Genomic DNA, 15453 nt, shown 5'->3' with positions numbered 1-15453 from the left:
TGAAGCTGAAGCTCCAATACTTTGGCCACCTGATGCGAAGAACTGGCACATTTGAAAAGACCCTGATGCTGGGAAAGATTGAAGGTGGGAGTAGAAGGGGATGACAGAGGATGAGATGGTTGGATGGCATCACCAACTCAATGGACATGAGTTTGAGTAAACTCCAGGAATTGGTGATAGACAGGGAAGCTTGGCATGCTGCAGTCCATGGGGTCACAAAGAGTTGAACATGACTGAGCAGTGAACTGAACTGAACTGTCCTTTACCCACAAAATTATTGAATTCTGACTTACTGATATATGATGTATATAAAAGTTTATTTTCAGAACTCAAAAGAACTTAAATCATCCAGGTCTTCCTCTTTGTATTTTGAAGCATACTGAAGCTTTTCAAGCTTGCCCTAACTGATTATAGAGTAAGAAAAATGGTTAACTGATTGATGAATTCTTTGAATATTGTGTTCCTATTTTGTGCAAAACAGAAAGAAACCCAAGAGTTTCTGAGCATAAATACAATCTACCATGTGCAGTGCACTCTCAGAAATAATCAATCGAGGATTTGCCAATATTTATTTCACCAAAACATTTTTGCTTCTGCCAACTCAGTCCATTCAGTCAGTTCAGTTCAGTTCAGTCACTCAGTTGTGTCCGACTCTTTGCAACCCCATGAGTCGCAGCACACCAGGCCTCCCTGTCCATCACCAATTCCCAGAGTTCACCCAGACCCAGTCCATCAAGTGAGTGATGCCATCCAGCCATCTCATCCTCTGTCATCCCCTTCTCCTCCTGCCCCCAATCCCTCCCAGCATCAGAGTCTTTTCCAATCAGTCAACTCTTCGCGTGAGGTGGCCAAAGTACTGGAGTTTCAGCTTTAGCATCATTCCTTCCAAAGAACTCCCAAGGCTGATCTCCTTCAGAATGGACTGGTTGGATCTCCTTGCAGTCCAAGGGACTCTCAAGCGTCTTGGTCCAACACCACAGTTCAAAAGCATCAATTCTTCGGCGCTCAGCCTTCTTCACAGTCTAACTCTCACATCTATACATGACCACTGGAAAAACCATAGCCTTGACTAGACGGACCTTTGTTGTCAAAGTAATGTCTCTGCTTTTGAATATGCTATCTAGGTTGGTCATAACTTTTCTTCCAAGGAGTAAGCGTCTTTTGATTTCATGGCTGGAGTCACCATCTGCAGTAATTCTACTTGTTCTCATTTAAAAATCTGTAATTCTTTGCTGAAATCAACCTTTTTCATTCTAACAATTTCCAGTTAAAAAGCATACATAGGGCTTATCATATAATTTACTGATAGTATTTACTTGCCTTTTTTGGCAGGTAAAACAAATATCAGCCTAAATATTTGCCCCAGATTCCTATCATTGCCTTGTTTTATACCCTCTGCTTATGACATAAATAAAGCACATTAGATTTCCTTCCCTGAGACTCAGACATCATCGTCCATGGCATGCCAAATCCTTGGGAGGAAAAGCACATTATTAAGTTGTTAAAGACTATTATCTTGATGAGTCATTTTTTCAGTTGGTTTTCCAGCAGAATTCCCTTGTGGAAACAGGAAAGAAGCAAGAAATATGATGGAGAGGCAACACAGTCAGAGACAGAGACGAAAACAATCTGAAAGTGAGAGGAGATAGGTACTGGGTCCCTCATAATTGACCTATGTCACTTACTCACCTTGTATGTAAGTTATAAAACCTCAGTATCATCATCCAGTTTTTCATCTGTAATTGAGAATAATCCAACCTCCTTAGATGACCATTGTGAAAATTAAAGAAATAAAGTAAAAAAAAAAAAAAAGTACTTTTTAACATGTGCAAATAAATGTGTTTGTCCCTTGAAGACAACTACTAGCATAAGGAATAGGATATCAAAAATACAGATACTGATTTAATATCTTGTAATAACCTCTAATGGAAAAGAAACTGAAAGACACACATGTACATGTGTAGTTATTTTCTTCTCCAGGGGATCTTCCCAAACCTGGGTTTGCTGCATTGCAGGCAGATTCTTTACTGTCTGAGCTACCAGGGAAGCCCAAAATAACCTATGATGGAAAAGAATCTGAAACACATACACACACATATATGCATATATGTTGTTGTTGTTCAGTTGCTAAGTTGGATCTGACTCTTTGCAACACCGTATGTATATGAATTGCTTTGCTGAATACTTGAACATAACATGACATTGTAAATCAACTACACTTCAATAAGGCAAAACAGAACAAAAGTACAGATACTGTCTCCCTCACTCTTCACACTCTTTCCTTGTTTGAGCTTGCCAAAAGAGATCTGTCTTACTCTATTAATGAGGAGATGTGCTGTGTTAGGTCACAGGCTTCCTATAGGATATAAGAACAGAATGGTCTACGGCATGTAGTCTGGCCCAAGTCTCTCTAGTGATGTCAGCTTTGCTCTGGGGCATGAAAGCCCTTCTACTGGCCATAACATGGCTTGTCAGCATGTGAAGAAAGAAAAAAAGGTGTCTGTGTCTAAAGGACACTCTCTCTTTTTGGGAAAAGTATAAGCACAAAATATGCTGACCACATTTAGGATGGTGTTTCTAATGATAGGAAGTACAGGATAAATGCTAACTTATATCAGCTTTCTGATTTTATAGGCTAAGCCAGTGGGAATTTGTGTGTCTTATTCAGAATTTACATAGCCTGTTGAAGAAGAAGTTTCAAACTCTGTGACTGTTAGAGGAAAACTTTCCTCTCATAATAATTAAGAAAGCACTGAGCTCTAGGCAATTTCTAATTGTTTTATATGTACTCTCATTTAATCCTCATAAAACTAGAAAGGAGGTACTAATATGCTGCTCATTTTACAAATGAAATTGAGACATAGGCAGTTGAGTGACTTCTCCTGTGGCCATTCACTGATGAGTGCAAAGCCAGGGTTCAAATGCAGTCTGGACTCAGAGGCCTTTGCTAATCACAGTGTACTTCTCTTCCCTGAGACAGCTTTCCCAAGAGTTCAAAAAGAAGAAGCAGGTATAGTACCTGGGGTCTCTTTACCTAAGCTAGGGTGGCATTTTAAGTAGATAGTTTACCTACCAACTTTTCAGAGGAAATTATCTTTAGATGCACTAACCAAAATTTGTGTATTAGGAGAAAAGATCTCTTATCTGTCAGTTCCCAGTTCCTTTAGTTTTTCATTCTTTCTAAGAAAAAAAGAAACTAAAGCTTTCAAAAGTATTGATGGATTCTCTCCCTAGCAATTCTGTTATTTTAAAGACAATGTGGACATTGGGATTAGTCTCTCTGTATTTTAGAATGTCAGTACATTTGCCAAAAATAAATTTATCAGTTAAATGCAGCCAAGAGATTTAGTTTATCTGAGTCCTACAAAGAAGAAATAGCTTACCAGTGTTTTTACAGATTGAAGTAAATCTGACATATTATTGACATATGCTATAGATTTAGTTTAATACCATAGTACAGATGTGTGCTCTGATAATTTTTTTGTAAAATCTAGGCTAAGATGAGTAGAGTTGTTTCAATATTTATAGGGTTGAAAATGCAGAGTTAGCAAAGGAAGTATTTTAATTAAAACAGTATTTCCCCTCTATGCTCAGAGTAAAATGCAGGGGAATTCATTTAAAGACTATTTTTTTCCTCATATAGTGACTGTGTTTTAGGCACAGTGAAAAAGGTGTGTTTCCCACCCCACCCCACCCCCATCTTTTTGATTTTGCAACCATTAAAAATGAACAATAGCTTCTTCTGACCTTTATTTCTTTCAATTAAGTATATGTGACTCTTTAAGTTCAGCCTTTTTAAATTGTATGTTTTAGGTATCCTGGAGATAACTTCAGTGGAAATCGGAGTTGTTGCTGTGAAAGCCATTAACAGCAACTATTATTTAGCCATGAACAAGAAGGGGAAACTCTATGGCTCGGTAAGTATTCTGCTTTTAATTGAAAAATCCAGTTCAGTAAATTATTACCATAGTTTTGCAATGTTTCCCCAGCCATTAAATAGCTTTGTTATCATTCTGTTGCTAGTAAATAGAAGCACAAAGGGCTAGTCAGCAAGAGTTTCAAGGGCGGGCAAGGCAGCTCTTTCAACTCTATAATCTCCTCTGTGGTTCACTCATTAGTCTACCACACAGGCTGGCACTCATATCAGTCAAAGATTTGAATGCTAATATTCTGAATGTTCTGAGCTAACCAGTCAGACTCTCACGGAAGCATTTGGCCAAATTGCCGTGGTTGCTGCGGACAACTTGAAGAATCATTGAAAATAAAGATCTTGGATTGAGCAGAAACCCACATGCTATGTATGTTTGTGTATTATAGCAAGAGATAAAATAGCAGCATAAGTGTTTTGTATTCTGTTAAAATCTGAAATGGAAAGACACATCAAGAAATTCATAATTTTCTGTGCTGTTAATCAACTTCAGAATTTTATTTATCTGAACAATAATTATTAATTCACTGATGGAGCTATTACCCAGCCAGTGCTTTGGGTACATACACCCTCTGTGGTCCATAGCAAGTATCAGGGAATATCACTTTAAAATGTGTAAATAAACTTATTTTGTTGATTAGTATTAGGATTACTGCAGTGCCTGCCTAGGGCCAGCAGCTCTCAAACTTGAGTGTCAGAATCACCTGGTGGATTTGTTAAAACACTTTCCCAGATTTTCTGATTCAGTTAAGTCTGTAAGACTTTGCATTTCTAACGAGTTTCCATGTTTTACCAATTGGTACCCCCAATTTGAGAATCATTGGAAATTGGTCCTGTCATTGGTCTGGATATACAATAGCTTTGTATTTCATTCCTGTAAAACCCATTTATAATTGGAGAATCAGGCATACTTTGGGTCAATTTCTTTGATAGAGTAAATGCTTTTTGGGTGAATGGGTCAGAAAAATTTTAGTTATTTTTTTCCATTGTATGTAGCTCTACTACTGAACCTAGAAGTCTAATGGACCATTTAGTCCATTAGTCTTAAGGCTATAAGGCTTAAGTCCATAAGGCTCCATTTGGGGGTTCATAGCATAACCACTTTGGAGATATTCTTGTTTTTCTTTTCATTAAACATGCAGAGGTCCCTTCCCTCCTTAATCTACTATATCAGAATTACTGAGCAAGAGGTCCAGGTATATATTCTTTGAAGACATACTAATACACAGTCAAAACCAATGCTTTAAAGTAAAACCTAATAAAAATTTAGATTGAGAGAGACATGTAAAATTTTTAATTGCAATAAAAGATTGAAATGATTTTTAATTGATAAAGTATACTTTTAAACGGAGAAGGCAATGGCACCCCACTCCAGTACTCTTGCCTGGAAAATCTCATGGACGGAGGAGCCTGGTAGGCTGCAATCCATGGGGTCGCTAAGAGTCGGACACAACTGAGCGACTTCCCTTTCACTTTTCACTTTCATGCATTGGAGAAGGAAATGGCAACCCACTCCAGTGTTCTTGCCTGGAGAATCCCAGGGACGGGGGAGCCTGGTGGGCTGCCGTCTATGGGGTCGCACAGAGTCGGACATGACTGAAGTGACTTAGCAGCAGCAGCATACTTTTAAAAAGTGACATCAAGGAAAAATGGATAACTCTCAAATGTCATAAAAATATTTAATATTTTTATTAATTTATTTTATTAATTTATTAATTTATTTTTATTAAAAATAATAATATTTTCCTTCCATTCCCCCACTTTTTCTTCTGTTCCAACACAGTTCATGCCCTGAGTCTATGCCTCTTCTTGAGCTCTAAGGCCTGTGACTTGTTTCATTCTCTATTTCTAACATAGATGCCCAGTTGCTTTCTATCACATCATACCATTTTAATGATCTCCAATGGCATTTATCAGATATTTCTCTCAATAATGTGCTTGTTGTTGACTGTCTTCTCAGAGTAGATTGTGAAATTTGAGAGGACAAGGTTTGCCTTGTCCCACATGATTTCTTTAGCACTTGGAACCGTACAATAAACAGATAGTACAATGCATAAACCTAACTACCTCTCCAAGTAGTTCAACTCATCACAGCTGACACACTCCACTTCTAGCCTGTCTCAGAAATGAGCTCTTTCTCTAACCATTGTGCACTGTTTTTTCTATTTTGCATTACCACCAGGAAGAGTAAAAAAAGTATGGCTTGTTCAAAACTAAATTAAAAATCTACTAAAATTCAATGTCTTATTCAGGGCAGAATAGGACTAGGAGCTACCAGAATTATTCATGAGTACACGTTCTATATAATTCTGTATGGACAGAAGAGCCTGGCAGGCGACAGTCCCTAAGGTTGCAAAGAGTCAGACATGACTGAGCAACTAACTTTCATTTTCACTTTTCATCAGGTAACAACTCTTGTAATCCCTCTATATTTTTCCAGATAATTTCCACTGATTCCATCGCCTTCTTGAAAATAGCAATTAGGTAAAAGCCCAAAGTGACTGATTAAACCAACTCTATAAATTCTATTCTCTTAAATACTTTCCTTGATTCCCTTTTGGGAAACATATATCTCCCTTATATTTTCATTATTTGCCTTCTGATCCATGTGTCAATTGTATTATATTGTATATCAAGTTTTCTCCTGACTGATGGACTTAAATAAATACTGATAGTTTATAAAACTGAATTATATAGAATAAGTGCTTATAGGGCATGGTTTAAAAACTGAAGAAATTTCCCAGGTAATCCCGAGAAAATCTAAAAATCTTTTTTAAACTGTCAAAACTCTACTTTTGAGATCTTGCTCTAGCCTAGATTTTTTAAAAACCTTTAATATTTATTATTCACCTAAATGCTGTAAACAACTATAGATTCCTAGGTCTCCTCCAGAGATTCTGATAGAAAAATTTGACCAATAGTCTATTCAACAATCTAAACACCAGAGATGAGGAGTCTGATACAAGTGTAATTCACTTTCAGAAACATTTCTCAATAAATTAATTTTAAGGAAAAATAAATTTAGCATCCATTCATACTTTTTTATATATAGCTCCATTTCAAATATAAATTCTTCCATAGTCTCTAAACTATACCTTCTTTATTGAAAAAATATAATTGCTCATGTAAAAAAATCCTCTTTGCTTTTAAATCCATATAGTTTCAGACAGACTAGGATCAATTAAGAGAAAAAATAAATTAAGAATTCAGATCATCTCTAATGCATAAATTTTTGTGATGTTAAAATCATTACCTTTAATAATTTACCTTTTCTTCTTACTTTCAGCCAAATAAGTCATCACTTGAACATTACATTTAAATATTCTTTATAGAGGAGAAGCATAGAGGATAGATTCCAGAAAACAAAGCTTAAACTGATAACATTAAACTATACCTGCTCATTATGGTTCTGATAATGTTCAAAATTAGGATCTACTCTGCAGAAAACTTGAATTATTTAAATATACACATAGTCAAAATTTCTAAAAGTCCTGAAGTGAGAAATACTGAACTGCACAGTAGAGGTTTCAACTGAAAGATGCCTGTAGTCTCCATATGTATATAGATATAGATGCCCTTGGTTTCCATAGAGAAGATAGATACAGAAGGAAGAAAGCCCCAGTTCCTTTTTAACTGCTTTAGTTTGGGTATAAAGGAAAAGGAATATTTCTAAAGTCAGAGTTTTGAAATTAGTAAGGTATCTCCTTTTTGCTATTCCCTCCTGAGAGAAAATCTGGATTTCTACAATCTAGATTTCTAAAATGAATGAGATATCAATCTTTGTCACTAAAGATCCCCTTAAAAAAACTGTGCCATTTGAAATGAAGCCAAAGGACTATGGCTATAAAGTGGAATTTCTCAGGGTTCAAGTCTTCAGATTTATACTATATAAGCTGTGCTGTTGTTGTTGTTGTTAAGTCGCTTCAGTCATGTCCGACTCTGTGCAACCCCATAGACAGCAGCCCACCAGGCTCCCCCGTCCCTGGGATTCTCCAGGCAAGAACACTGGAGTGGGTTGCCATTTCCTTCTCCAATGCATGAAAGTGAAAAATGAAAGTGAAGTCGCTCAGTCGTGTCTGACTCTTCGTGATCCCATGGACTGCAGCCTACCAGGCTCCTCCATCCATGGGATTTTCCAGGCAAGAGTACTGGAGTGGGGTGCCATCCCCTTCTCCGATAAGCTGTGCTAGTCACAGATTTATAGTTTCTCTGACACAGGAATTCACAAAGCAAGGTTGTCTCATGTCCTACTGTTCAACTATTCCTAAACCTCAGAGTAAAATTGGTCAAAATTCCAAGTTATGGAAAATTGTCAATAATTTACAAAATTGAGAAATCTGGTATTTGGAAAAGAGAAGGATATCCCTCACTCCCAGGGTCTCTTGTTTATCTAGAGCTATTATGGTTTTAAGATCTGCTTTCTTAACAATGTATGTATATTTATTGTGGATTTATAGGTAAATAAAATTTGCAAACTTGATAAGCCCACCTTTTCCCTGTAATTCTGTTTTTCCTATGGAACCTCAATTATTACTCTGAAAAAAAAAAGGATGATAATAACATTCTTTATTATTCGTTCATCATAAACATTGTTACTAGAATGCTTGTTTCTTAATAATCATTCTAGGCACTTAAACATGTCATACTCAAAGCACATCAGCTCCTTAAAAGGGCCCCAAATGTGGTTATGATGATCGATAAAAGTAAATCATGTGCCTTCTAATGTAGAATGTTTTGTCCTTTTGGTTCACTCTTCTGTTGGTGATGATTTGTATAAGCACACGACTTATGTCCAGATGACAAAAGCAAATAAAACCCAGCAAGTGGAGTTCTCTCGATGGTTTGTGTAAAATGGAACCAAGTGTCATCACCACAGGAATAAAGGATTTTCTTCTTCCCTTGCAGAAAGAATTTAATAATGACTGTAAGCTGAAGGAGAGGATAGAGGAAAACGGATACAATACCTATGCATCTTTTAACTGGCAGCACAATGGGAGGCAGATGTATGTGGCATTGAATGGAAAAGGAGCTCCTAGAAGAGGACAGAAAACACGAAGGAAAAACACCTCAGCTCATTTTCTTCCGATGGTGGTACACTCATAGAAGAAGACAATGATTGCAGATGCAGTATAACCAAAGGCTCTTTATGAGGCACAGTTGGTATTCTTTATGAAGACAGTACTTCACAAGGCAAAGACACATTGCAAATGTCTGCTTGCTTGAAAGAAAGGAAGCCTTTGAAGGTTTTTGTACTCTCTGCTGACATATGATGTTCTCTTAGTTAGTTCTGTGTCCTGCCTTGTGATCACAATATAAGCAGATCAAATGGATGGAATTTATTCCCAAGTGAACAATATTGTGGCTGAGTTTTGGGGTCAAGTTTTTGTTTATGTTTTTGTTTTTATCCTCTGAGATAGAACTTAAAGGACAAGGAAAATCTGTTGAATGAATTTCGGGAAAGTTATTTATGGAATACGAACTCATATCAAAGACATTCATTGCTCATTCAAGCCTAATGATTCAATGAGCAGTAAGACATGCAAGCATTTACTGGAAAGCACTTGGGTCATATCATATGCACAACCAAAGGAGCTTTGCGTGTGATGTCATGGAAGAATCGGATAGGATTAACAAATATAAACATGGTAGTGTAAAACTGTTCTAACCAAACAAATAGTAATGGTATGCTTGTGCATTCTGCCTTCATCCTTTTCTATTTCCTTCTAAGTTATTTATTTAATAGGATGTTAAATATCTTTTGGGGTTTTAAAGAGTATCCTCAGCAGCTGCTCTCTGTTTTACCTTTTCTTTTTCTTTAGCACACCACATGCATATTCATGACAAAGTGTTTTTAAAACTTGGCAAACACTTCAAGAATAGGAGATAAAATTGGGGAAAGAGTGTGAGTGCCCCACGTGCTGTCTGTTGACTTCACCTGCACTTCTGCCATAAGAACCATCAACAAGAAACATGACAATACTACGACATGGCCTGAGTGAGAGATATCCGCCATCATTTACAAACATACATCACTCCTAAGGCTTCCTTTCCTAAGCAATAGACCCAAAAATTCTTCTCTTAATCAATCAGTGAGCCTCCAAAAGTACAGTAAAAGAAAGAAAATTAATTGTCAAATGCATTTTAGTAGCATAGGCTCATTATTTACTAATGATTTCTGCCGTGTGTCACAGTGGTAAATGATGAAGAGGCTGTCTGCCTATGTAAGAACACTTTACAAGTCTCACATAGTGTATCTCCCCACAGGAACTGTCAAGGAATTTGGTATGAAGTGCAACCCTCCTCCCCCACAGGGGCTTAAACTGAGCAAATATATCCTGGTATATGTGTAACTATATGCTGAAATTTGTTCAAATGGTATGATCTAGTCTTTGCAAAACCAAATAAAACTTATTTTCTGTAAATTTTAAGAGCTTTGGAAGGTTCCATAATGTAACCTTATTGAAATTCATTTTGTTAGAGCAGGTATAGAAAACAGTACAGAAAAGCATACCAGTCATCATCACATTGTATTCCACTAAATAAATACTTAAACCTTATTTGCAGTGTCTGTAGTGATTTTTAAAAGTGTAGAAAAATACTATTTGTTCTAAATACTTTAAGTGATAACTATAAGATTATACTGATACTGCAGTTTTATCTTAATATTTCTTGTTTTGAAAAGGTCTGTTTATTTTTATTATTTGACACAGTATTTTGGTACAAAGGAAAGACTTACTAAATGTGTCTTTTTACTAAAGTTTAAGCTCTAGAAAGTCTGGTGTTTTATCATCTTCTCTAATAACTTAATCGTGTCGATGCTTAACCAGCACTTCCAGTTAATCTGTTATTGAAAAATTAGCTTTATTGAGAAATTTTCCCATAAAGTAATTCCATTAAAGATCATATTTTTCTCATTCCTTAAAAAAGTTGGGATTTCAAAGGAAATGCATTTGAGGCAGAATGTTTTGGCTTATGATAAACTTGCATTTTATGGTACTTGGCTTCCAAGTTGCTTTTTGACAAATGGGATTCTAAAAATGTTTAATTTTGTGGTTGGAATCTGTATGTTGAAATTTCATTGGTAACTGAGTCTGAACACTATACTGTAATGCATTCCTATGAGAACTAGATTATCTTTGTTGTTTTATTTTAAAATAATAATTGCACCTGACACATGAACATGGACCACCCGCAACCAAAATTAAATGTTTGGTGAGACAAATACAGTATTAGATGACCATGGTAACAGCACATAGGGTGCACACTGGATTCGTATTTCACATAGCCATTCAGATTACCAAGAGACTGTGTGTAAACAGTCATCATCCTAGTACTCAAAACACTGAAACAGCTTCTAGCAAAATGTATCAAAGCTTGCAGAAGCCAAAAATAGAAAACATCTCCTTTACCTCTCCCCTGTCTCACCCCCAGAATAAACACATGGACAGAAAAAAAGATAGAAACAGTTTAGTAAAGAGTAATTAGATTCTCCTGCATTTAAAATGGCATCTTTGCTTGATATTGAGATAGAAATCTGGTCCCCCTCTTGCAGCTGGATTGTGCTACTGAAGGAAAAGCAGCTCCGGTCCTGAATGGTTTTTTGTTTTTTGTTTTTTTTTTTAAATCATGATTTTGGTAGCTCTGCCTCTGTAGGAAGTGTGAGCCCTGGCTACAATGTCAGGGTGCATCAGCCACAAATGTGTATCCATCTGAATGTTGATTTCAAGGAGACTCCTCATAAAGATATAGATTCCCTCCCTCCTCCTACCTCCCAAAAGGCTGAACAGTGTATAGTATGTTACATTTAAATAAATCAATAAAAATACTGGGTAAAGAAAATAAAAATATTGTCCTTGTTTGTTTTATTAGCCTAAGACTATACCTGGTAATTAAGAGAGACGCTCACGTGTTGTGTGCTAGGCAGGATGTGGTTAAATGCCCCACAGCCCCAAACAACAACAGAAAAAAAGTCACTTAAACATTTGTAAGGTTTCTTTAATGCTTTACACGTGTGAGTCAGCTATCCTTACTCTAATAACAACCAAATGCTTTTTGATTTTTTCTAAGTATTCAGGTCCACCTAGTTTACACAGTGGATAAAGAAGGATGAATTGAAAACAAGGATGGCTTGTGAAACAATGAAAGACTTTTGGAGGAAAGCCAGGAGCCTGCAAAATCTGATTTCAAGGGGATGGAATAAGCCAATGAGTTTGATTTGAAAACTAGAGAGAGAAAAATACATAATATTGCAAGTTGGGGCCAGGATCCAAGCAAGGGTGTGTGTGTGTGTGTGTGTGTGCGCGCGCACACGCGTGTTAGTCTCTCAATTGTGTCTGACTTTTTGTGACTCCATGGACTGTAGCTCACCAGGCTCCTCTGTCCATGGAATTCTCCAGGCAAGTGGAGTGGATTGCCATTCCCTTTTTCAGGATATCCTTCTGATCCAGGAATGGAACCCTGATCTCCCACATTGCCCACAGATTCTTTACCATTTGAGCCACCAGGGAAGCTCGAAGCAAGGTTATGGACACCATTTAAATATATCATCACTAATATACACAGTTTATAATTTGGATGTTTCTTTATTCAGGTTTTATGGTCATTCAGCAAAAATTGAAATTGCCTTTGCCTTATCTAAGAAGATTTTAGCTTATCTAAGCTTTGTTTAAAAAAAGTTATTTGTAGAAGTCATGAAATATTTGAGGAGATACCTAGAGTATTAGAATGGTAAAACATTTACATGAAAACAAGTATCCTGTTGATTAAGGATTCTTGTCAGTTTCACTAGACAAGACTGTTTTTAACTTAAAGTAAGATTTAAGGGGGGAAAGAAGATATTTTGAAAAGATACTGGAAACAAAAGGGCAATTTTGTTCCACCAGAACTGAGAGATGAAGCAACTAAAGTCCTCTTCCTCCTAGGCACGCATTTCCTCTTACCTCTGATTGGCTTTATTTGCTTGACTGCTGCCTGTCTCCATTTTATTTCTTTCTAATTGTAAAGGCCCCAAATCTCAAATCTCTTTTTCTCAAGATTCCAAAATGGAAGCATCCAAGGTATGCCAAGTTTGGGTGAGGTACTAACCTTTAAAGCAATCAGTAGGACAAGGCATATGGGCACTATGATTGGTCAAGCTTTAGTCACATGTCCCAGAGTTCCATGGTGTGGATTTTGGCAGTCCACACTACTGGAACTGGTGAAAAACGGTGTACCAAAAAAAGGTGGTGCTGGGCACATACAAAATCAAAAACAATTCTTAGCTACATCTATCTAAATGAGACTACTGACTTAATCTTGCATATTTGCTAATGCTAACTAGGCTTCATCCTTTCCTTCAAATCAGAGAGAGCTCAAGATTTTTAAAGGCATTTTTTTAAAGGGAGAAATAGCATTCTTTTTTTTTTGTTTCTGTATCAAAGCCAATAATAGGATCCTGAATACAGGCATGCTCACTATAATTCTGCAACTGGTCATTGAGTGAGATGAATGCAAGTTTCAGTTCAGTTCAGTCGCTCAGTCGTGTCCGACTTTGCAACCTCATGAATCGCAGCAGGCTAGGCCTCCCTGTCCATTACCAACTCCCGGAGTTCACTCAGCCTCACGTCCATCGAGTCAGTGATGCCATCCAGCCATCTCATCCTCTGTCGTCCCCTTCTCCTCCTGCCCCCAATCCCTCCCAGCATCAAGGTCTTTTCCAATGAGTCAACTCTTCGCATGAGGTGGCCAAAGTACTGGAGTTTCAGCGTTAGCAACATTCCTTTCAAAGAACACTGAGGGCTGATCTCCCTTAGAATGGACTGGTTGGATCTCCTTGCAGTCCAAGGGACTCTCAAGAGTCTTCTCCAACACCACAGTTCAAAACCATCAATTCTTTAGCACTCAGCTTTCTTCACAGTCCCAAATCTCACATCCATACATGACTACTGGAAAAATGATAGCCTTGACTAGACTAACCTTTGTTGGCAAAGTAATGTCTCTGCTTTTGAATATGCTATCTAGGTTGGTCATAACTTTCCTTCCAAGGAGTAAGCGTCTTTTAATTTCATGGCTGCAGTCACCATCTGCAGTGATTTTGGAGCCCCCAAAAATAAAGTCTGACACTGTTTCCACTGTTTCCCCATCTATTTGCCATGAAGTGATGGGACCAGATGCCATGATCTTCGTTTTCTGAATGTTGAGCTTTAAGCCAACTTTTTCACTCTCACTTTTGCAAGTTTGCACTAAGTCAAAATATAGTTCTCATACTAAGTATCAGTCTATATTACAACAGCATGACATTATAAATATTTCTTTACATTTATCCCAAGAGTATGTACTAGTATTTTCAAATATATCAATGGGAAGAGGAAAATCTGAAACTCAAATATCATTCAATTTTCAAAAATTGTAAAATGAAAAAGGATAAAAGTAAAAACCTGTTCTATATCTCTCATTAGGCTTTATGTATATTCAATATAAGAGAAAAGAAAGCTGTATACCATGAATTTCTCTTTTCTGTTGCTGATTAGAAAATAATAAAACACAAAATGCAGTTGCAAGTACACAATCTACTGAAAACACCTTTACAAACACCACATTAAAATGGAATAATCATGATCAAACTAATGAGATCAGAGGAGCTGGTCTCATTCCTAAGTGACTAATACTGAATATTTCCATGTGGCTGTTCCATGATAGTGGCTGTTCTATGATAAGAGCAACAATTCCATACACAAAGAGAAAAGCCTTATGCCAACCATCTATGTATGTGGCCTGTATTATCTTACACATTTTTATTATCCTCCACAAAAGAGCCTGTGGTCATTTTTTAATAGAGGCAACTGCATCCTCTAGAGAGGAGAACAGCAAATGAAGAATCAAAACATCCCATGGGCCTCATTACAACTGTAAATTGAACATATGCTTTTGTACAACTTGGGCAGTGACCCTAGTTGTAGAATAACCAACTACAGTAGGGTCTTAACCCTCCTAAAGTTTAGTTTTAATTACCTTATACACATCTTAAATGCATAGATAACAACTTTTGAAATTATTTCATTTTCATTTCTGGGTCAATTTAAGATGCTGACAATGAAAATATTCATGGAGAGGTCTTTCAAGGAGCAGAAAATTAAAATCAATATTTCATGAGATATTATAAATCAAAAAAGACTATTTTTTATGGCTACAGGAGGCATTTAGGTGAAGGGTCACTTATCAACTCAACATCATAAATATTTTAACATCTGGTATTTAAACAGTAGGCTTTTTTTTTTAGTCAAGTATCTTTATTTTTAAATTTAAATTTAAAAAGTGAAGGACAAAAGCAGTAAAAATTACCTTTAAGTGAAAGTGAAGTCACTCAGTCGTGTCCGACTCTTTGCGACCCCATGGACTGTAGCCTACCAGGCTTCTGCCTCCATGGGATTTTCCAGGCAAGAAGTACTGGAGTGGTTTGCCATTTCCTTCTCCAAAACACTAGACTTTTCAACTACTTTTTTTTTCAGAGACATGATAAATAAATATGTAAGACAATGGTATTTATT

At 36.8% G+C, this 15453-nt stretch overlaps 1 protein-coding gene across 1 annotated transcript in view; it reads left to right on the top strand.

Moving 5' to 3' along the window:
- Nucleotides 1–10485, top strand: part of FGF10 (fibroblast growth factor 10) — a 96796-nt gene extending 86311 nt beyond the window's left edge. Inside the window, exons 2-3 of the mRNA XM_086362548.1 lie at nucleotides 3814–3917; nucleotides 8834–10485. Coding sequence (XP_086218674.1) covers nucleotides 3814–3917; nucleotides 8834–9031 — 302 coding nt within the window. The 3' untranslated portion in view covers nucleotides 9032–10485. The remainder of the gene's footprint in view (nucleotides 1–3813; nucleotides 3918–8833) is intronic.
- The last annotated feature ends 4968 nt before the right edge of the window (nucleotides 10486–15453 follow it).

This window comes from Bos grunniens, chromosome 20 (genome assembly GCF_055505025.1).
Source record: "Bos grunniens cultivar Pamir isolate PY7600 chromosome 20, Bosgru_T2T1.0, whole genome shotgun sequence".
Classification (NCBI taxonomy): domain Eukaryota; kingdom Metazoa; phylum Chordata; class Mammalia; order Artiodactyla; family Bovidae; genus Bos; species Bos grunniens.
This window is presented reverse-complemented; position numbering and strand designations above follow the sequence as displayed.